Source organism: Pogona vitticeps, chromosome 4, assembly GCF_051106095.1.
Source record: "Pogona vitticeps strain Pit_001003342236 chromosome 4, PviZW2.1, whole genome shotgun sequence".
Classification (NCBI taxonomy): domain Eukaryota; kingdom Metazoa; phylum Chordata; class Lepidosauria; order Squamata; family Agamidae; genus Pogona; species Pogona vitticeps.
The window spans coordinates 178,511,435-178,534,237 of record NC_135786.1 but is presented as its reverse complement, the minus strand read 5'-3'; the positions used below and the strand labels follow the sequence as shown (position 1 = coordinate 178,534,237).

Sequence of the window (22,803 nt, the reverse complement as noted above, 5' to 3'; positions counted from 1 at the left end):
AGTGCATTAAATGACCACAGGAGCATCTTATTATGTCTCACAATCTTCCTCTCCTAAAATGACTTGTTTGTAATCATATGGATTATGTGTGCCATATGAAGTTACTTACAAGTTTTAGAAATTATATGATGTGGTGAGAGATAGTGGCAGCATTTGTACATAATGCTGAAACATAACTGAAGCATTACATACCTAAGTGAAAGGAAGCCTACACGTTCCTCTGCCTTCTCGCAGGAACATAATGGAGAATAAATCAGAATTCAGTTTCAATTTTGTCATTGCTTGTTTTTATTATATACAAACCAGAAATTATGGTTTATATGAACTGATTCTCCTGTATGGAGAATTAGTGCAGGGAAATTGCCCCAGAGGGAGACCATAGCTGCGATACAAGGATATCTGCAAACAGGATCTGAAGGTCTTAGGAATGGACCTCAACAGATAGGAAACCTTGACATCTGAGTGTTCAGTCTAGAATCAGGCGCTGCATCACGGCCTCTCCCACGGAGACCCTTATCAAGCAGCAAAATCAGGGAGCTGGGCAGGGGACAGATTGTATTTGTCTTCAGTGTGGAAGGGATTGTCACTTTCGAATGGGCCTTCTCAGCCACACTAGATGCTGTTCCAAGTCCTCCATACATAGCACATTACCATAGTCTCTCGAGATTGAAGGATGCCTAATCTAAGATTTGTTAAACAAGCAGGCAAAAAACCCTACACTTTTGTGCAGGCTACTATCTGCTCATTCTTATAGTACTAAACTGTGGTAACATTCCTACATATTTATGTCTCAGCACTGTGTAATTAGAAATTTCTGTATCTCAGATCACATGTTATTTTGCAATTTCTGCTCTTGCTGCTGTTGTTGGAGTGTTCAGGATAAATCAGGAAAAGGCCACATGGTTGTGGAAACAATGTAAATACAGGAAGAGGCGATACTTTTAATTAACCATTAAGAGTATAAAACAAAAAGCCGTGTTGATGTCGTGTTTATTTGGCTCATCTTTATCATGTTTTTAGCCAACTGTAAACCACCCAGAGTAGAGTGTTGCACTAATGGGGCAGTATACAAATTTAATAAATGTCATTTGAAGTTCATGTTTTTTCATGCTATTGATAGATTATTTTCTTTGCAAATACAACTACTTTTAAAGAGATTGTAAATGAACAGCCTTTGATTTGAGTGTAGAATGTGAAGTAATCTGTGCAAGTGTACATCTGGAGGTGCTGTATGCCAAAAGTTTAGCTTGCAACTCCCATCAGCTCTAGCTAGATTAGTCAGTAGGGATGAGCAATTCAGATATTCTGGAATTATCCAAGAATTCCATAGGCCGAATTCTGTGAGCTCTAGCCCACAGATCCACACAGATAGCTATGTTTTGACCACCTGTAATGTGGCGTATCTTAGAGGCTCCGTGGCTGCTTTGGTCCCCCTTCCTGTTGTTAATGTACAAAAAAAGAAACTGTTGCCATGCTTCCTGGGAGTGCTAGCTTCACTGCCCTTTATCTCCTGAAGAATTATAGCTCCCAGAAAGCACTGCAGCTGTTTTCTTTTCTGTACATTAACAAATAGGAAGAAGGCTTGAAACTCTCATGGAGCCTCTTGAGATATATATATGTGTGTGTGTCCACAGGTGTGGGTCTGTGGGATACAACTCCCAGAACTGAAATAAAAAAATATATGAATGACACATCCTTAATAACCAGTGGTGGGATCATGGAAGTTGCAGTCCAGAAGCATCTAGAGGACCATAGTTGCTCACCCTGTTGTTTACCTTAAGTATCAACTTAGAAGATATAACAGTACAGTGGTGCCTCAACTTACGAACTTAATTGGTTCCGGAACTCCGGTAGTAACTTGAAATAGTCGTAAGTCGAAGCACCATCTCCCATAGGAATGCATTGAAATGCAATTAATTCTTTTCCAAAGGAAAAAAATCAACACACACACACACACGCACGCACGCACGCACGCACACACACACACACACACACACACACACACACACACACACACACAAAACCCACTGCAAGACCCATTGGAAATGTGATTAATCTGTTCTGGCCGAAGAGGGGGGGGGAAAGAAAAAGCAAACAAACCATGCAAGACCCTTCGCAAATGCAAAAAAAGCAAAGCAGAGCGCAAACCCCACAAGACCCGTTGAAAATGCAAAAAAAGGAAAGCAGAAAGCAAGCAAACTATGCAAGACCCTTTGGAAATACAAAAAAAAAAAAGCAAATCAGAAAGCAAACAAACCCCACAAGACCCATCGGAAATGGGCGAACCCCCCAAAATGCAGAAATGAGAGGGGAAACCCCAAAAAGCAAACAAATCCTGCAAGACCCATCACAGCATAGAAACATAATTCCACCACCCAGCCCAAAACCACATTGCAACCCCCCCTCCCCCAGAACAGTTTTTAAAAAGCAGAAAGCACCACCTTACCTTAGCAGGCAGTCCGAAGCCTCCTCTGATTGCACGCTCTCTAACCGCTGGGGCGAAAGAGCTACAAAGAAGCAGCCTCTTCACCACCAACAGTTGGCAATTTGAATTTCCTGCCTCTTTTTCCTGCCTCTGGCTGCGAGTCGAAGCAAAATTTGGCAACCGGAGCTGGTTGTAACTCAAAATGGTCGAATGTTGGGACATTCATAAGTCGAGGCACCACTGTATATATTTTGAATTTGATCTTTCATTTGCTGTTTTGTTAGCATACAGAAGCTGTAGCAGCACACTACAATAAGCTTGAAGAAGTTGGATTGCAGCAGCGTAGCACAAGTCGCATTTTCTATCTCCGAAATTTTAACAACTGGATAAAGAGTGTGCTCATTGGTATGATTTCTTTTTTCAAAAACCTGTTAAGATGTAGTCATAGAGTCAAATATTTACATTGGAAGAAAATGAAGCTTTGGTTCTGGTGCAGCTGGCTAGGCTGGATGAGGTTTCTGACTTGATGCCAGAAACATAATATAAATCTCGATTTTGAAAACCCAATAAATAACTATTCACAGTTTAGTTTTGTACAGCATTTCTTAGTACTATGTAATTATGGTTGCAGTGTGATGTTCAGTCAGAAACCTTGCATATCTATCAGGATCTTTTGTCTGTCTAGCATCGTGGTGAAATATGTATTTATTGGAGAATACCATATGTGTAAAAGTAATCACATATGTGACACTCACATTTTGCTGCCCATCTCTCAGGCGTCCAGGCATGTGACTGAGTATACAAACCATTGGTGGAACCTTGGTGTGTTGGTGTGGCGTGCATGTAAATGATTTATGTGATTCTCAATATCCTGCATGATATTAACAGGATTCTGGCAAATGATTTTTTAAAAATCAATCTTGGCCTGGATCCTTTAGAACAGTGGTCCCCAGCCTTTTTTAAACAGCGGACCACGGGGGGGGGGGAGCATTTTGTTACCTGCTTTCTTAGTTGCAGTGGTGTTCACACCTACCTGAGTTAGTTTCGTGTAGTTCTGAAGAGACAACATAAGCGTGCACTATTAATGTCTTTTCTATTCTTAACATAGCTCAAATAAGTGAATTTAACTTAATTTTGAAATAGGCTATATTTTGATATTTAAATTATTTGCAATACTTGGTAATTCTGTAAAGCACATAGAATTGCCAAGGAACTATATAATGGAAGGAACATTTTTCCTCTTAAAATTGTGTATTTCTTTTTCTAGGTGAATTTCTTGACAAGGTACGACAGAGAAAGCAAAATATTACAGTTCTTGACCTGGGATGTGGCAAAGGTGGGGACTTACTGAAATGGAAAAAAGGCAGAATCAGTAAGCTTGTGTGTACAGGTAAGAAAGAAGATTCATTATCTAGTATCCGGTTCAGTATTTATACACATAGACCTCTAACTTAAAAAATGGGCACAGTTGGGCAACAGGACTGTGTGATTCGCCATGTGACCTCCCCCTTATCGGATTACTTTCTTAGCTTCCAAAGTTGCAGCTCCATACATGTAAATAATACTGAGTAGCATATTGGCCATTTTACATGGGGGAAAAACACAGTGTTTCTGGAATATAGATTCCTTTTGTATTTTCTATAATTATTTAGAATGATGGAAAATATTTTTCAATTTGCACAGTATTAAATTTTCACAGCAAAATAAGAAAAAAAATTCAAAGTCTTACAATCTATATAATCTGCCTTGAAACGCTTTTTAGTAAAACTTCAGTTAAACACTTTTAAATTAGGATTTCAAGGCTAGGACAAGTTATTCAGCCCATAATTATTGTCATTGGTATGTTGACACATACATCTTTTATGTTCTGCTTTTGTTGATAAAAATGTAGATGCTTGGCAACAACTAAAACATACTGCAAATGTTATGTTGATTGATGAGACTAGAAACAGTACTACATCGGTTGTTTAGGTATCTAGCTCAGAGGTTGGGAGTTCAATTCCCCACTGTGCCTCTCAGTAGAAGAGCCAGCCTGTGTGGCCTTGGGCAAACTGCGCAATCCCAGGGTGTCCCCAGAAGAAGGGAATACTAAACCACTTTTGAGTATTCTCTACGTAAACTCCCCCAAAATAGGATTGCCATAAGTCGGAATTGAGATGGTGGCACATGATTATTATTTTATAAAGAATAAAAACAATTATGGAACTTAGGACGACATAGAAGGGTAAAGCTTCAGGTAGTCCCATGTTGAATGAAGGAGAAAGTAAATACCAAGGTCAATAAGCAACAATTAAATGAAAATCAACTGCCAGTGAGCTAATGTAGGCAACCTCCTTTGTGAGTATGTTTGTGTACCATACGCAAACTGCATGGACTACCATATAGCTGGGAATTCAGCAGGTCCATACAAAGAACAGAGCCTCTCAGTTTTATTATTTTATTATTTCACTCAAGGTCATTTGACTTCATAGCTGGTCACCTTTCAGTTAGCAGTTAAGGTATCTATTTCAGTGCCAGAAAACCCAAGGCAAGGACAAAGTGAAGAAACTTTGTACAGTGGTGCCTTGACTTAAGAACTTAATCCATATTGGAACGGTGGCTGTAAGTCAAAACGTTCTTAAATAAAAGCAGCATTTCCCATAGGAATGCATTGAAAACCGTTCTGGCTGTTTTTTGTCCTTATGTCAAGGCATGGTTCTTAAGTCAAAGCATTAGTTCCCATAGGGACTAATGCAAAGCTGGTTAATCCGTACTACTTGGGGGAGAATTTTTTTTATTTTTTCTTCTTTTGACCTAAGATGAACTTAGGTCAAAAAAAGGGCAGGGGGAGGGAACACCTTCTAAACACATCTTTAAAAACAAGCACGTTTTAAAGAAAGCCAAGTCAAGCCAAGCACTTTTTCAAACAGAACACCTTTAAAACCAAAACAAGCACCTTTCAGGTTTAAAAAAGGGAGGGAGGGAGGGAGGGAACACCTTTCAAACAACAGAACACCTTTCAAACAACAGAACACCTTGAAAGGCAGCTTTTCAGCCAAGCCTAGCGCCTTTTAGGTAAAAAAAGGGCAGAAAAGGAGTGAGTGAGTGAACAATGGGAAAAAAGAGGAAAGAAAGAAGGTAATCACTGGGGCACATAGACCCCTCAGACAAAGGTTTGTGCTTTTAAGCACAAAAAGAGAGAAGACAGAGAGAAGACAGTGTGTGTGTGGGGGGGAGAGATTGGAGGCTAAAACACATTTTTAACCAGCACATTTTAACAACGTTTAAAAACCAAACAACTTTTAAATAAAACACATTTTAACATGTAACAAGCAACTTTTAAACCCACCCCAACACCTTTTAAAATAAAAGAGAGGTCACTTAGCTTTTGGTGTCTGGAGGACATCACAGTGACTTCTGGCTGGAGGATGGTGAGATGGTCATCGCTGCGATGTATAGGTGCCGCCCTCTGGGTCATCTTCTCCAGGGGTTCCCTGTCGCTGTCTCTTCACTGCAGGCTCCATCTGGGTGAAAAAATCTGTCCAATGTTGTCTGTTTTGTCCTGCACTGCAAAATCTTTCTGAAGTGGCTGACCACGTTGTCATTCATCATGTCCAAAACTCTTCCTGTCACAGTCCTGTTTGGGTGGTGCCTATCAAATAACTCCTGGCACTTGGTCCAGCTCTTGCAGATGGATCTTATCTCTTCGGTGCCTCTTCCTCTTCATCAGTGGAAAGCTTCTCCACAATAACTTTCTGCTGCTCAGTTTGCAGTTCTGCAAGTTCTTCTAGTCAACTTGTCTTCATGATCTTCAACCAGCTCCTCTACTTTGTCCTCGTTGACATCCAGAGCCATGCCTTCACCCATGGAGACAATGTCCCTCACTACCTGTGAATCGGTCCCCTCAGTGCCACAGTTTGTGACACATTCTGGCCACAGTTTCTTCCAGGCTGAGTTCAAGGTCCTAGTTGTGACATCCTGCCGGGCCTTGTCGATGAGTCCTAAGCTGTGGAGGACATTGAAATGCATCCTCCAGAACTCTTTCAGGGTCAAGGATATTTCCTCGATGATATTGAAGCACCTGGTGAAGAGTGCCTTTGTGTACAGCTTCTTGGAAGTTGCTGATCACTTGCTGGTCCATGGGCTGCAGAAGAGGTGTTGTGTGTGTGTGGGGGGGAGAAACTTGACCCTGATGAAATCCTCATCTACCAAGGATGGGAGGTGTGCCGGGGCGTTGTCCATCAGCAAAATGCACCTCTCAGGAAGCTGGTTGTCCGAAAGATACTTCTTCACAGTGGGTGCAATGACTTCATAGAGCCATTCCGTAAACAGCTGCGTTGTTATCCAAGCTCATCAGTTGACCTTCCACATGATAGGCAGTGTGGCCTTGTTAACTTTCTCTCGCTGGAATGGACGAGGAGTCTGGGAGTGGTACACCAGCAGAGGCTTGATCTCCAGATCACCGGTGGTGTTGGCACAGAACAGAAGGGTCAATCTGTCCATGCGTTTGTGGCCTGGCATTTTCTCTTCCTTCTGAGTGATGTAGGTTCTCCTGGGCATCTTCTTCCATAACAACCCTGTATCGTCGCAGTTGAAGACTTGCTGGGGGAGATAGTCTTCTTCCTTGATGAATTTGGCAAAGTCCAGCTTGAAGGCTTCTGCAGCATCATGATCAGAACTTGCAGCGTCCCCATGTCTTACAATGCTGTAGATGCCACTTCTCTTTTGGAAATATTGAAACCACCCCTTGCTGGCTTTGAATTCTTCTTGCGCTGCACTTCCAGAGGGGTTCTTTTCCATTAAATCATGGTGCAGCTTCTTCGCTTTTTCACAAATTATGGCTTCACTGATGCTTTCCCCTTTTAGCTGTTTCTCATTCATCCACACCAGTAAAAGTTTTTCCACATCTTCCATCGGGGTAGCCTGTTCTTTTTTAGGATTGTGACTCCTTTTGTCACATCAGTGCCTTTCAAGACATCTTTCTTCTTTAATATGGTGCCAATGGGTGACTTTGGCATCTTGTATTCCACAGCCAGTTCCATCACACACATGCCCTGTTCATGTTTTTTGATTTCCTTTTTCGTTTCAGTGGAGATGATTTTTTTTGCCTTTGCTCTGTTCTTTCTTTGGAGCCAAGACTATGGTTCAGCACACCACAGTACACAAACCCTAAAAGGCACAAAATCCAGCAACCATTATTCCAGCACAGACCCCCTCATCACAAAAAGAGACCATGGGGGGGTACAGACCTGAGTCTAAGCTGCATTTTAAAGCCTGCTTGCACCAACAACCAGTAAGCATTCTTCCAGCACAGAACTCCTCATCACAAAAAGAAAGCATAGAGAGACCGGGCGGGGGGGTAGAGACTTTAGTCTAAGCTGCATTTTAGACGCAAAGCAGCCCAATAAACCTTTAGAACACCATTTCCAATTTTAAATGCAGACGAGTAAAATGCATCAGCCAGCACAGACCCTTGCAAAAAATCCCCCCCCAAGCTGCAAAAACCCTGTATGTACAGTAAGTATGTAAAACACTGCAAGTCCCACACTGGACTGCCCAAAAACAAAAACCAAAAACCAAAAAAAGGAGCAAGTCCCACATGGGACTGCAAAAAAAACGCACCAAAAAACAAAACAACACAACACAGAAACGTAACCCCCCAAGCCCGAACTTACCTTCCAAAACCCACCCAGAACAACTTTTTTAAAAGCAAAAAGTAGCACCTTACCAGTTTAAAGCCGCTGCGGAGGCTTCCTGAGCTTCCAAAGCACTGGCATCCTTCCTCCTGTGCTGCCACGGAGCCCCTCCGAGTCGCGCCTTCGGCGGCGCTTACTCATGAGTAGACCCGCGCCTCTCCTTCCTCCTCCTGCGCCCAGGAGTAAAAAAGTTCCCTAACCACCTGCTCTAACCATTGGGGCAAAAGAGCTACAAAGAAGCAGCCCCTTTCCCCCGCTTTTTTTCCATTCGTAAGTCAAAGCTCTGTTTGTAACTCAAAGCAATATTTCGCGTCTGGAGCTATTTGTAACTCAAAATGTTCGTACGTCAGGGCGTTCATAAGTCGAGGCACCACTATCTAAAACACAACTGAAATGCTCCTCTTCTGGGATCGAACCTTTTCCTCTGTTAGCCACCTTGAGTGCAATATTTTGGATATCTATCTATTCTAAAGCCCTTCCCACATGATCATCCTTAAAGAATCACAGTTAGAGCTGAATCCAAACTTCAAATATATATTTTTAGAAAACTTGCTTGTTCTTGTCCACAGTCACATTTAAATAAAAGGCAGGTTTCTGGAATGTTCTTTATCATTGTGGGTTTGTGGCTGCCCCCCTTATGACCCAGATAGCGCTACCTGTGTTTATTGTGGAGGATGCAGTGTGGTGGCTCGGCTTCCACCACAATTGTTATTGCTGCCTCTTGCAGTGGTAAAGCAAGGGTAACCCCATATGTAAGAAGTGGTTGGAATATTTATTTTGCCATGGAGAGATTCAGTGGAAAGGCTTTCCTAATTGCGCTGCCCAAATATTAAGTGAAGAATAAAATTTGAGAGCCCCATTTGTCCACAGGTGTCCTCAGAGTCATGTGCTTCTTAGCAACTTTGCTTCTTCCCAGTGCTGAAGTAGACACCCCAGAGACATCTGAATGCGATGGAGATTATAGGTAGGACCCGTCTCCCATACATATTGGAAAGGTTCAAGTCAATTTAGAAGTGTCAGCTTTTTTCAGATACCAGAGCAAAGAGCACTGCTCCGTTTAGCAGCACCCACCAGTGCTACCTCTAAACTTACGCATTTTGGAAAGCTTTGATGTGACAGGCATGGAGATAAAGAGGCATAGCTAAAGATGACAGATTGCCAAATTGCTAAGCAAGGATCACTTTTGTATTGTTTTATGTGCAGTATACCTGACAGTGGAGAGTATTTTAATTAGCTGTACATAGGAGTTTGCTAAAATAATTTATTTTACTGTATGTTTTTTAAAAAAATAGATATTGCTGATATTTCTGTGCGACAGTGTGAGCAACGATACCAAGATATGAAAAATCGGGGTCGTCAGTATGAGAGAATTTTTAGTGCAGAATTTATAACAGCTGACAGCACCAAGGTATGGTCATTACATGCTAGTTTTGTATTCGCAGTGATTTATTTTGCTATAATCAGTGTAAAGTGTTGAAAGTACATTGAATGCGGGTGAAGGAAAACATTGCAGAATACATAACTGCAAATGACACATTGCATTTTTCTACCTTACAGTAGTTATATATAATTACACATTTCATAGTAAATGTTGTTATGTAATTAAAGGAGGAAGAAACCATAATTTTGAAGTACATTTCAATATGACTTGTTTTAATGAAACAAGCTTTTTGTGAAAGGCTTCTACCATAAAAATGCTTCTACCTCCAAATCTGTCATGAGTGTGTGAGAAGAGAGTGATGATCATTTTATCTGAAACTCAGAGTAGGTTAAGTGTTCTGTATACATAATAGTTAACATCACTATGTAGATTATTTCCTGAAAATAGTTATTGCTAAAATGTGTATGTTACTCTAGAGAATCTTGGTTGTCAATGCACAACAATAAATAATTAAAGCAGTGGCACAATAAGGGATTTTGGGATTTAGGTTTTCAGTTTGTAACTTGAGAAATTAACCAACTTTTTTTTTACTTTTTTAAAAATTATGGTCAGTATGTGAGATTAATGCCAGACATGCTTTTAATTCTTACATTTATTTCAGGAGCGCCTGTCTAATAAGTACAGTGATCGAAACACATGCTTTGACATCTGCAGCTGTCAATTTGTGTACCATTATTCATTTGAGACATATGAGCAAGCTGATATGATGCTCAAAAATGCTTGTGAACGACTTTGTCCTGGAGGATATTTCATTGGAACAACTCCGGATAGCTATGAGCTTGTGTGAGTATGTATGAATATATTGTAAGGAAAACATGGGGAAAGAGACCCTGAGTTACTTCTTGTAGATCTTTTACAATTCAGCAGTATGTAAAAAATTTGAGATTTTTGGGTACTATTTGAAAGATCTAACCTTGTGGTGTTCATAACAATGTCCAGTAACAAACTGTTCACACTATTCAATTGCAAGGGGTCCCTTCCCTATGTCCAGCTTGATACTTGATTTTTTTCTCTATTGGAAATAAACATTTAAGACATTATCTAGAATAATGTCTTAAATGTTTAGTAGATATGGTCTAGAGGGGCGGGGTAAAAATCCAATAAATAAATAAATAAATATAGCTCAGAACATTCAAGGATACTTGAATTAAGTATCCTTGAAATAAGATTAAGGCTAAGTAGTCTCACAGTTATTTCGGCCAAAAAAGTAATTATTTTATTCTTAAGCATAACAGTTAACTCAAGCCCTCATTTTACTCTTGTGTGACAGTGTGGGATATTTTAGTCTTCCAATCACATTTTTTGCAAAGCTCAAACAGAACTAAAGTTATAGCAGTGGCTTTTTATGGCGTTGTCACCTGTAATGATTCCTCAAATTTCAGTCCTTTATAGTGGATGGATCTTTTTTATAAATTAAAAATGAATAAAAATGTCCTGGCAAATATTTTGCTTTCTGCCACTTTGGTGTGGTTTGAATCCAGCTAGTTTAACATAATTGGGACAAAAATGACTCGTGCCTTTTTCTGGCAAACTGTGATGCAGCAAAGCAGCAGCGGCATACTCTGATTGTCATTAGGTTGCCCCAGCTTGGGAAGACAGGACATTAGAAATTTCATTTCTGTTAGGAAATAAAAGAAGTGCCATGAGCCTAACTACAGGGTTAACCCAAATTTCAGTATATTGAAATTCTTTGTTTTGTTATGTGCCGTCAAATCAGAACTGACTTATAGCAACCTTAATAGGATTTTCAAGGTAAGTGAGGTATTTAAGGAGTGGTTTTACCGTTTGCACTCACCCAATGAGTTTCCATTGTAGGGATTTGAACCAGGTCTTCTGAGTCCTAGACTGTTAATCTGTCCACTACATCACACTATGTACTTGAAATTCTCTTGAGGGATCAGAAAATATAACTCACAATGCCAGTTCTTTTACTCTAGTGAATAAGGACTAAGTAACTCTCCAGCTCTTAAATTTAATGTTTACATGCCTTCAGAGCTTCCAACTCTTAAAGATGCTGCAGTGAGCTGACAAGTTGTTGGTTGGGTACAACCAAGCAGTTAGTTGGCACCTTGTGAGATGAACACAGTGCCTTCTGCAGTTAGAGTTCCATTTAGGTAAGTATTCAGTAGGACACTGGGCATGTTTTAGGAAAAAGTTTCTGTTCACCAGTATATGGGGTGGAAAATTTTCTAGTGCTCGGTTCCCTCACCATCACCATAGAACTTTTCTTTTTTTTAAAAAAACTTGTCTAATGAAATCATTAATTCTATATGCCCATATAATATTAGTAAGACTAAGCAGTTTCACAGTTATTTTGGCCAAAAAAGTAATTGTTTTATTCTTAAGCAAGACATATATCAGAATCCAAAGTAATTGTAATCTAGATGTTATGAAATGAATGTTTTTCAGTTAGTTATCACCAGGAAAGGTCTGTAAGAGTACATATGTTTAATTGGTCGGTAAGCAAGGTGGTATAATAAATCACACATACATAATAGTAATCCAAACCAATACAAATTTTCAATTCATTTTTAGACTCTGCAAGTCTAATTAAAACTAAAAGTGATTAATGGTTATTGCTCTTTCGGCAAACACAACATCTTTTCTTCAGCTTCAGGAGTTTTTATATCCATAACAACCCTTTAAGACTCTAGCTGTTTAGCCACACTGACTCTCTAGTAAGATTCTGGTAGGTGCATTTTTAAGATTCACAGCAGTGTGTTTTTAAGATTCACAATATGAGTAGAGTGCAGTAATACTCCTGCAGGAGGTAAAGATAAAGAGAGAAGCTGATACAGTGGGGTCTTGACTTAAGAACGGCTTGAGTTAAGAACATTTTGACTTAAGAACCACTCTCATAGGAAAATATTGACTTGACTTAAGTACTTAGATTTGTGTTAAGAACTGAAAAAAACCACGTGGGAGGCAGGGAAAGTGCAAAATTTGAACTTTCAGTTAACTGTTGGCCAGTGAAAAGGGTGCCTGTCTGCTTCCTCGCTCTTCCCAGCGTTTAGAGAGTGGATTGGGAGATAGTCGTCGGACTGCCTGGTACTGTACTGCCTGGACTGTATTTTCCCTGCCTTCCCTGAACCTTTCTTGACCTAAGAAAAAAAGAAACAAAATATCCCCCTCTAGTGGTAGAAGGCGGAATAGCAGCTTCCCATTAGTTTCTATGGACGGAAAAGAGCAGATATGGATCAAATGGTTTTCAATGCATTCCTATGGGAAATGCAGATTTGACTTGAGAACTTTTTGACTTGAGAACCGCCTTCCAATACGGATTAAGTTCTCAAGTCAAGACCCCACTGTACATGGTTGCACAGAGCCCCATGGCCAAGAGAGATTTAACCCTGGTTTCCCCTAATTCAGGTCTGATGCATTGTATTAGATGTCTTTTGGTTCAAATATTTGAAGGCTTCAAAATTTTTGTTTAATAAAACAAATTAATCACATTTGTTAAATCAAGTTGAACTCTGTTTAGACCACTTGTAAATTTCCCAGTTTTAAAATGCCTGGAAAACTCACATCACTGTTGCTCACAAAAAGGCCTGATTCTGTTGTTCTGGCCAGTGAATATAAAGACAGTGATATAATTGATATCTTGTAGGCACTGTGCTTGCATACTCTCCCACTCTCCTATACCACACAGTTGATATATAACTCTTAAACTTCTTAAAGTTGGATTAATTGCAGGTATGGTGCAGGACCTTTCTGTATGACAGGGTTGAACGATTGTTCTAGCCAAACTTTAAGAGTAGGGGTCTGAAGGGTAGCGTGGATCCTTTGGGTTTGCCCTACCTATTGGGATGTGATAACTGCACAGCTTCAGGAGTACAGTAACTGTTCACATTTCATTAAGTAAAACTTATAGGACTTAGTTATTAGAGTGGTTAATCCTTTTTTCCTTTAAATCATAATTTTCCTGTGATAATATTAAAAAAAGATCTTTGGTGAAATTGCATGAAAAAGTGCATTACTGACAGCATTCTGATAAAATTTTAATTTTGTTTTTCCCAGTTTTTTGTGATAGTAATGATCATATTATTCTTCAGTACTTGAATAACCTTGATTCTGTGGATTTAAATTTTTTTGGTGCTGTCATTTTTATATGTTACCATAGAAAACGCCTAGAAGCTTCACAAACAGACTCATTTGGGAATGAAATCTACACAGTAACATTTCAGAAGAAGGGAGAGTATAGCTTGTTTGGCTGCAAATATGATTTTAACTTGGAAGGAGTGGTTAATGTTCCAGAGTTCCTGGTCTATTTTCCTTTGCTTGTTGAGTAAGTTCTTATTTCTGACCTTTTTTTAAAAAAAGAGAAACAGTTGCTAGAGATCTCCTTTGTTGTCCTTTTCAGTCCATGAGACTGGTATAAGTTTGATTTTGATGTCCTCAAGTGTATGGTCTATAACTTTCCTTCATGTCTCTCTTCTGGCTCCTCTCCTTTTTAAAGCTTTCTGTTGGAGCATACTGAACTCCTGCTTGGATCTGGCTTCTGATTTTTTTTTCTCCCCTAGCTTTGTTATTCTGAAAACTAAATCCCATATGATAGTCTGAAAACATTACTTATTGCATGGAAGAGTACTTAATTGCTAGATACATCTAATAATATTATCTTATAGTGCCTGACTCTCTTATCGGCACTTTGAAAATGTGGCTCTGTTTTGTAGTCAAGAGATACTGGACTGCAGCTTTTTGTCAGCTCTAGGCCATCTGCCCAGTGATGAGATAAGATGGGATTTGCAGTCCAGCATCACCTAAAGAATTGTACATTCTCCATCCTTGTTCTATTCTCACAGCCCTTTTGAGAGAATAGAAAATGACTGAGGCACAAAATGACAGTACAGCGATTGGATCAGTCATGCAATGGCAGCAGATGAAGGTGGCATTGTCAAATATACAACTTTACATTTTTGTCCCATACAGAATCTGCTAAGTTCTTTGTCGCAATGATTTCTTTGTATTTATTTATTTTATTTGTACCCCGCCCATCTGGTCCTACGACCACTCTAGGCGGCTTCCATACACCATAACAGCAAATAAAAAATAACACAAGAATTATTACATAAAATATATTCCAACTGTTGCAGGGAGTTCTGTTGTTCAGTTTTTCTTAAGTTTAGTACAGTTATTCAGTCTGGCAGAATTATGACTTACCCTCCCTATTTTATTCTGAATCAGCTGATCCTGAGGGTCATTGGTGGACTTAGTTTTATATTGTCCTGTTGCCACACATACGTAGCCCTCTCTTATTCTTTTCGTAATCATCTGTAATTTCTTTCCTTTCCACATATCTCTTGTCATCCATTTCTCTGTGCCTCAACACTGTCTATGTCTTTCATCATCACTTATGCTGAATATTGCTCGTTAGGAAATTGCTGGTGTAGCATATATATGGAGCAGCAGATAAATGTGCTGTAAATTTGAAAAGGGGTTCACATACAAATTAGATGTGAAGTTATATATAGAAGCATAGTTGCAATTTTGTTGCAAACCATAAGGTGCCACTGTAATACAAACCTGGCGTTTATAAATGCTAGTGAGACTTTGAACATTCTTGGGATTTGTGTGCTATTTAAGCATCAGTATTTTATATAAAACTTATTGTTTGTAGAATGGCAAAGAAATATGGCATGAAGCTAATGTACAAAAAGACTTTTTGGGAATTTTATGAAGAAAAGGTTAAGAATGAGGAGCACAAAATACTTCTGCAACAAATGCAAGGTTTGGAGGTGAGTTCTTGACAGAATGTACAGATTGCTCTAAAGGCTGACCTGGTGAATTGTTCAACTATGTTCAAAATGGTAGTGTAGAGTAATTTTATTAAATGTGAATTTTTCTGTGCTAGTTACATCTTAATCCTGCAATTAAATACATATTTGTTGTGTTATTTCACTTAACTTAAAATCTTTGATTACTCTGTCTTTATCTACATATAGAATACAACATTTTAATTACATAGTGCATTGGTCATAATGTTTATTTGGATTTGTGATGATAGCCATACAGTAAAATCTCAAATTTGCTCAGAAGCACCCTTATATCATGCTTAGAATTGCTCCTAAAGCAACCTCTTTGGCTTTTTGTAATGCCGATGCTTATTTCTGTACTGATTGGTTAATTAACTCAGTTATTAAATAGTTGACTGTGCTATCCTGTGTCAGCATGCAGAAACTACAAACAAAATTATTGTGGCATCCTAAAGATCAGTAGATTTATTTCACTGTGGATTTTTATGGATTATAATTCATTTCCTCTGGCACATGAAATCAATATTTGTCCACTGGTTTGCACACATAATATGTATGGTTGTGGGAGTGGAGATGCAGTGAAAAGGGTAGAGGTAGAGATAAACTTAATGTGACAAAAGCATTGTTAACATAAGTGAGAAGCATTTGAAGTATTGGTCATGAAAACATTGTGCCAGTCAGTGTCTTGATGAACTCTTTCTCATGTAAACCTATGGTTGTCTTTAATGTGCGAATAGTTTTGTGTTAGAAGGTTATTATATTATGAGTAACTTCATCATATGTGTCTGAATGCTCTTATAAGCAACTATCCACCAATCTCCAGCTATATTCACAATGATTCAGCTATGTGCACAATCATTCTCTTTATTTTGTTTCTCAGAAATACCCTCCTGATGAAAAATCTAGTTTGGCCTCAAATAAAAGAGAAGACTATGAGCATGCAGAAATGCTTAAGAGTGATGGGAAAGCCAAACTACCTCTTGTGAGTATTTGCTAAATGAAATTTCTAGCCCTGAAACATAAGGGAAGATCTTCCACAGAAAAGAAAGCTGTTAACATAATATTGGTGATCATTGATCACAGTGACATGCTCTTGTAACCAGGTCACTTCTGTTGTGGTCTTTACATAGTCAAGGTTTCATGCAAATACTATTTGAAAAATCTGTACATGTATCTCATTGGTGGCCAGGTGTAAAGTGGCAGAACATGCAAGTTGTCTTATGATGCCATTGTTGATCAAAGCACTTTGGCAAAAGCTGATGAATGAGCCATAAATAGTGGTGCTGGGACCATGTCAGTGGCAACATGACAGAAGCTGTTTTTTGTTATTTGGTTGCCACAAGGTTGTGAAAGCAAATTCTTGTCATGGTCATCTTTTATCAGTCTTACAGCTCAGCATAACGCGAGAAGATACAGAGAGGCCACAGTGTGTTGCTTGTCCAGGAAATAGTATTTTTTAACATGGTTAGCTACAAAGTTCAGAGCCCTGAAAGCAAAAGGAAAGGTCTTACCTCTGTTAGTGTCTAGGTTTGGCAGCTAATATCTGATGATTTTCAAAAGATGTATCGATGCCCTCAGTCATAAACTGGTGCTCAAGAATATGTAACATTAGCTTTGTAAATAAGTTTACAGGTGTCACTAGCCTATAGATGTTTTTAGGCTGTTTGCCTTCAGTGTTGTTATGCCAAGACAGCTGTAGCCCACAACAAAAATCTGTAAGAACTAGTGCGCTCATTTCCCTAGAGGCAGTTGTTACTCCCCATAGACAAGCTGCTACTTTCAAGCCTGCAGTCATAATATTAGGTAACTACCAATTAATACAGTTTAATATACAGTGGTGCCCCGCATAGCGACGTTAATCCGTTCCAGATTAATCGTCGCTATGCAGAAACATCGCTAAACGGAACGGAAAAAGCCATAGGAACGCATTAAACTTTGTTTAATGCGTTCCTATGGCTCCCAAACTCACCGTTCAGCAAAGTTCCTCCATAGCGCTGCCATTTTTGCGCCCTCGGTAAGCGAGGGCAGGGAGTGAAAACACTTGCGGCAGCCATTTTGGGCACCCGGCGGCCATTTTGGAACTGCTGATCAGCTGCCTATTCAGGACATCGCAGTGCGATCGCATTAGCGATAAAAAAAATAGTTCGCTATGTGGATTCGTTGTTAAATGATGCGCTCGTTAAGCGAGGCACCACTATGCTTAAAGTTGCATGGAGGTATGTGTTTATAGCACCTTCTGGTAATCCTGGGTAACTGTACTAGAACAATGTTTATGTAAGTATCATCATCATAATTATTATAATTGTAATTACATATTTCTTAATGCTCTAAGCATAGGGAGCAGAGGGGCAATGGACAGCTAGTTAGTAATTGTGCCTATACTTGTAATACTCTTTCTTTAAATTTTCTTCATATAAAAATAACCCTTTCAGCTTCATCCAGAGGGATGAGCTTGCAGATATTTGCATTTGAACTTGCATTTACTGCAAAATGAATAATAAACCTAGCCTTTTCATCCTTTTTTTGCTTTTATTTTTCAAACACAACAAAAAGAGAAGGGGAAAGAGAGAGAGAGAAAAAAAGAAAGCCAATGTCCCTTTTGCAACAAGGGGCTCAAATCCACTTATTTATCAGTTCTAAAATCTTTCAGCTTCAGGAACAATGGTGAAACACAGTGGTACATCATTTTTCTTAGCCTGGAGAAGAAATATCATTATTGATAAATGGAGTGTATCCCACTTAAAGGTGGGAACTGCTGGTTAGTGGACAAATGTTCTGCAGATTGTTTTAAATAATTATACTTTGTCTTTTCTGTTTGTAATCTGTGATTTACTGTTGTTGTGTTTTTCCCCCCCAAAGGGAACCCTGAGTAAATCTGAATGGGAAGCAACAAGTATGTACTATGATTAATGTTTAAATATTACTAAAATGTTTTAGTTATTTTCTTTGGTTGTATACTGTATATTTATAACACAGCCCAATAGCTGCACAAAATTAAATTTGTCTACCCTAGCTTCTGCCACTCTGAGCCTAATGTTTTCTTAAGGTGCAGGTATTTATTTAGCAGGATAATTTCATGAAAGAATTTGTCAAGAGTGTCAGTTGACTGAACCGGATTTAAAGACAATAAAAGAAAAAAGCAAGGCATCTAGCTTTGCAGCTCATTCAACTGACGCATAAGCATGTCAGATGCTGCATTAATACACTCAGAAGCACCAACATATTTATTTAGGATTGGTCACTGTGGCTGTGATCCATGCAGGCTGGTGGGTGGATCTGGTCTAGCACTTTGAATGGGATGGAGGGCATATTAGAGTGTGTTTTGTGACTGCTTTTCTAAATGAAGAGTCACATTTCGCATCCTTGTCATTTTAAAAACACCCAGTATTATAAAATATGTAGGAAAAATTTGCATCATTCATTAGTGTTCCTGGTTTACAGTGATTTAATCTAGTTCAGTGGTCCCCAACTTTTATTGAGTTGCAACCTCCTTTTACAATAGCCAAGTAACCTGCGATCCCTCCTGCCATATTTGCATAAATACGCTGTCGTCGTTCCCTGATGTGGCAGCACTGATGCTGTTCCTGCTTGTCCTCTTGGTGCTCCTGCCAGTGACTCTGCCACCGCCACTTCAAAAATGGGGAAGGAACAGGCTGGGGTAGGTTAAAGGTAGGGAGAAGAGAAGGCAAAAGACTTCAAAGATAGGCCAGAGGCAGAAGGAAATTGCAGTACTCGGGGAGGGGCAAAACCTTTGCACAGAGAAGGTCTCCCTCAGAAACCTTTCTTGTAAAAGAGAAGGGACATTTGTTTTTGTGTCTTCCTCCTGGGGGTTTGTTGTAAGTGTGTGTTTTTTTTCTTTTCCTCGCTTCCTTTAGGCTTTCTGGAAGTTGACATATCATGCTTAAAATCTCTTTCTTGTGAAACCAGCAATAATTATATCTTTGCGTTAGCATTTCTTTTTCATCTTTTGTTTTTAATAAAAAATAATCCCGGCCATTCCTTCTCAGAGAGCAAAGGCTTCTTTCTTCCCAAAGGACCTGTTTCTCATACATATGCGCTAACTTTAATATCCTGTTCTAAAAGGTCAGGGAAGAAATTAGTTGACAAGGGCTACAGCATATATGTGACCTACAGCCCCCCCCCAAAAAACACTTTGCAACCCCCTTGGGGCCCTGATCCCCAGGTTGAGAAACATTAGTTGATTTTTTAGAAATCCTTTTGAAATAACTTTTATATTTCAAAAGGAACATCTTGCTATAGGTGTAATGGAACAGTACATGTAGCCACAGATTGTTTCTGTGTAGCCTGACAGTTTTGGTGCTGGAAAATGTATTTCAGCTTGATGTGGGAACTTGGTAATAGATTATGGAGATCCATAAACACTGTAATAAAAAGGGGGGTTGGAAAGCTTTCTGACAGATTCAATGGATGGGCCCTGCTTCCTTTGACGGCATGCAGGTTTTATATTTTGGCTCATACAGACTTGTTTAAACATTGAAGATTTGAGGATTATTCATGGTGGTCATTAAATTAAAAACCCTGCATGTGGAAAAGTCCTTGCGTCTAACCACACATTGATCAGCATCACAGTGATTGTGTTACTGTGAATTTCATATACCAGAGATGGCAACAGTTGTTCATCATCAGTTATGGGGTGGGGGAACGCAAATGTTTATTTCACTCTTCAAAGAGATTGAAGTGAGTCCAAGGGTTATCCAGAAATAATTTTTTGTAATAGTAGACACTAAGGTTAATTTAAGTGATTTGTCTTCAGGATGTGTTTTGTGTTGTATATGTCAGCTAAGGATTCTCCAGTGATCTCCTGGGTTCATAAAAATAGCAGGACTGAGCATAATCTCATTATTTTCAAAAGCATTGAAACATATAGAGTATAATTGGTTGGTTTCTCTTGATCATTTAAAACTGGCAGATGTGGCCCAGTGGCACCATCATTGCAGCCACTGATAGTATTTCTATAACCATGTAGCACTTACATACTTTGTGGCCTCTGTACATGTCAGAGATGCAACAGTAAGCATCTGCTATCATCACATGGTAAAGATGCTGGTTGCACAAATAAATATCCAATGATAATATTTATGGAAGTCATTTTTAGTCTTAAAGATTATAGAAGATTTAGTAACTAACTTGTCATTCTAAGGGAACATAAGGATTTAAAATGCTGAAATATATTGTGCACTGATGTGTGGTCAAAGCAAACTGCTGTACTCTATTTGAAAACAAAAATTGTATTACTGTATATAAACATTTCTCATAAATCTGAGAGACTTTACTAAAAACAGAAAAGAAAAAGCTGTATTTGAGTAGTCCTTCAGCAACTGAATTTGGTATTGTTAACAGGTGGGATGTTGCTCCATTTGAGAAGTTCTGTGTTTGATTGTTTGAGAAAAGAGAACTAATACAACTGGATTTTTTATAAAAGGAGGAAGGCTAGTAATTATTGTTTTTTTTTTCTTTTTGCAGGTATATATTTGATTTTTGCATTCGAAAAACAGCAGTAATAGAAAGACCATGAAGAAAACCAGCTGAAGTGATCCAACATCCAAAGTGACTGCTATTTTATATTTTTATGTTCAAGAGTGTGCAGGACACAATCAATCTAGGCAAGCTTACATATGAGTTATAGTTGCCTGTCTGTGACAGATGGAATACTTGTGCATATGTGTGTGCATATATACACATGATATAGGAGTCTGAATTCTTCTTTTTGGTTGGGAGGGTTTGGTTTCTGTTTTTAACAAAGAGCAAGTTTTCTGAAGTACTCAGGGGGTTTTCAAACACATATTTGCCACTGATTGCTTTAAAACTACTTCATGGCAGCTAACACCGTCTTACATAATATAGCTTCCATCCAGGTAGTAGTGTAACTATTGCCATGGGGTTGAGGATCCTGCTTATTGCATTTCCAGAGGCTACAGATAACTAGCTACAAATATGGTTAGAGTTTACTGAAGATAAATGTTGAAGTGGCCACTGTGCAGCAAGTGTTCATTTGAAGTCTCCCATCATGAAATATTCTGAACTGTATAAAGCTGTAAAATAAATTTGCCAGTGTTGATACAAATGAGACAGGATTCAATACTCATTGCAATCCATAATAAAATTGTTGCTTGCCTCTTGGAGCTATGTGAACAGCTGTGTCGTTTCAGAAGAAACCATGGTCAAACCATTTTTCATTAATGAAAATGCTCTTGCATATGTGTCTGCATCAGGATGCCACACTTCATTCACTGTTCATTGCTTGGGCCTTTTATCTCCATTCCACAGTGCATTGTTTTCAGTGTTAAGTAACTGTGCTTTGTGTATGCAATGGGAGAGTATTTGGAGGAATACTAATCTGTTTGTGGTCATTGCTGTTTCATAGAAATCATCAAGATTAAATGGAATTCTGTTCTCTACAACTGGTGTGAGAAGTCAGTTTTCTAACTACATGGTTGTTCATGTGGAATCTTACAAAAGACATGCAAGTAGCAAAATCAGTTGAACTTTAGAAGACATAAAAACAAAACAATCACTTTTCCAGGATATAGTTGAATATTGCTTTGTGAACCACTTTAGAGAAAATCCATCTTTGGGATGGAGACAGTTTTAAGTACAGAAGAGGAAGTGAACTCTGCATGGCCAGATTGCCTTGCAAATCATGATTTTTTTTTCATCAGTGTTACTTGGATGTGCATCGCTCCGTGGTTAATTTTGCCATGAATCATAGAATGATATAGGTGACAATGCATGTTTGTACCCATTGAACATAATATGCTGTTTCCAGTATTATGAGAGACATGGAAAGAATGATTAACTAGTGTGTGAACCACCTTAGTTCCCAGTTCTGAACAAAGGTGAGATACCAATAAATAAATACATTCCTGCAAATAAGATTTGAGGTGTTTTTTGACTATACAATTTGAGTCTGCAGGGAGTAGCTTAATGAAGAATGTTTTGTTGTGAAAAGGGGATTTAATCCAGTTTTCACCTAACAAGCTGATATTCTGTGCGCAGGGAACATAGTTGTAAGGAATAGAAATTAACTATGTGTTAATTTCCCTGCAGTCTGAAATAATGCAATCTGGAAATGAGTTTACCACTTCATTTGTGTATAAGAACTTCATCACAGGATACACACATGCTGTGGATGTTCTTGGCAGCTGTAGGCTTAGTTTATATCTGTAAGATATACTGATCCAGGAAATTTAGTCTCTTTGGGGTGAGGTCACTTCTCAGTTTGACAAAGGTCTATGTTGTTTGCATGCATGCCCTTAAATGAGACATTTCACTGCTTCATCAAGGTGACCTACTGAAAGTATGTTTTGCCACATTAATACAGTGGTGCCCCACTTGACGATTATCCCGCTTGATGAGGAAATCGCTTAATGATGAGTTTTTTCCGATTGCTATAGCGATCACAAAACAATGATTCAATTGGGTTTTTTCGCTTCATGACTATCAGTTCCCTGCTTTGGGAACCGATTTTTCACTTAGCAACAATCTAAA

The 22,803-nt window shown here is 38.8% G+C and overlaps 1 protein-coding gene across 3 annotated transcripts in view; it reads left to right on the top strand.

Moving 5' to 3' along the window:
• The window catches only part of RNMT (RNA guanine-7 methyltransferase), a 28,189-nt gene extending 6,473 nt beyond the window's left edge, over positions 1-21,716 (top strand). For all 3 annotated transcript variants that reach the window (XM_020791748.3, XM_020791750.3, XM_078391501.1), the window contains exons 4-12: positions 2,710-2,830; positions 3,693-3,815; positions 9,393-9,508; positions 10,143-10,324; positions 13,662-13,826; positions 15,159-15,276; positions 16,175-16,276; positions 18,154-18,187; positions 20,779-21,716. In XM_020791748.3, coding sequence (XP_020647407.3) covers positions 2,710-2,830; positions 3,693-3,815; positions 9,393-9,508; positions 10,143-10,324; positions 13,662-13,826; positions 15,159-15,276; positions 16,175-16,276; positions 18,154-18,187; positions 20,779-20,816 — 999 coding nt within the window. In that variant the 3' untranslated portion in view covers positions 20,817-21,716. The remainder of the gene's footprint in view (positions 1-2,709; positions 2,831-3,692; positions 3,816-9,392; positions 9,509-10,142; positions 10,325-13,661; positions 13,827-15,158; positions 15,277-16,174; positions 16,277-18,153; positions 18,188-20,778) is intronic.
• The last annotated feature ends 1,087 nt before the right edge of the window (positions 21,717-22,803 follow it).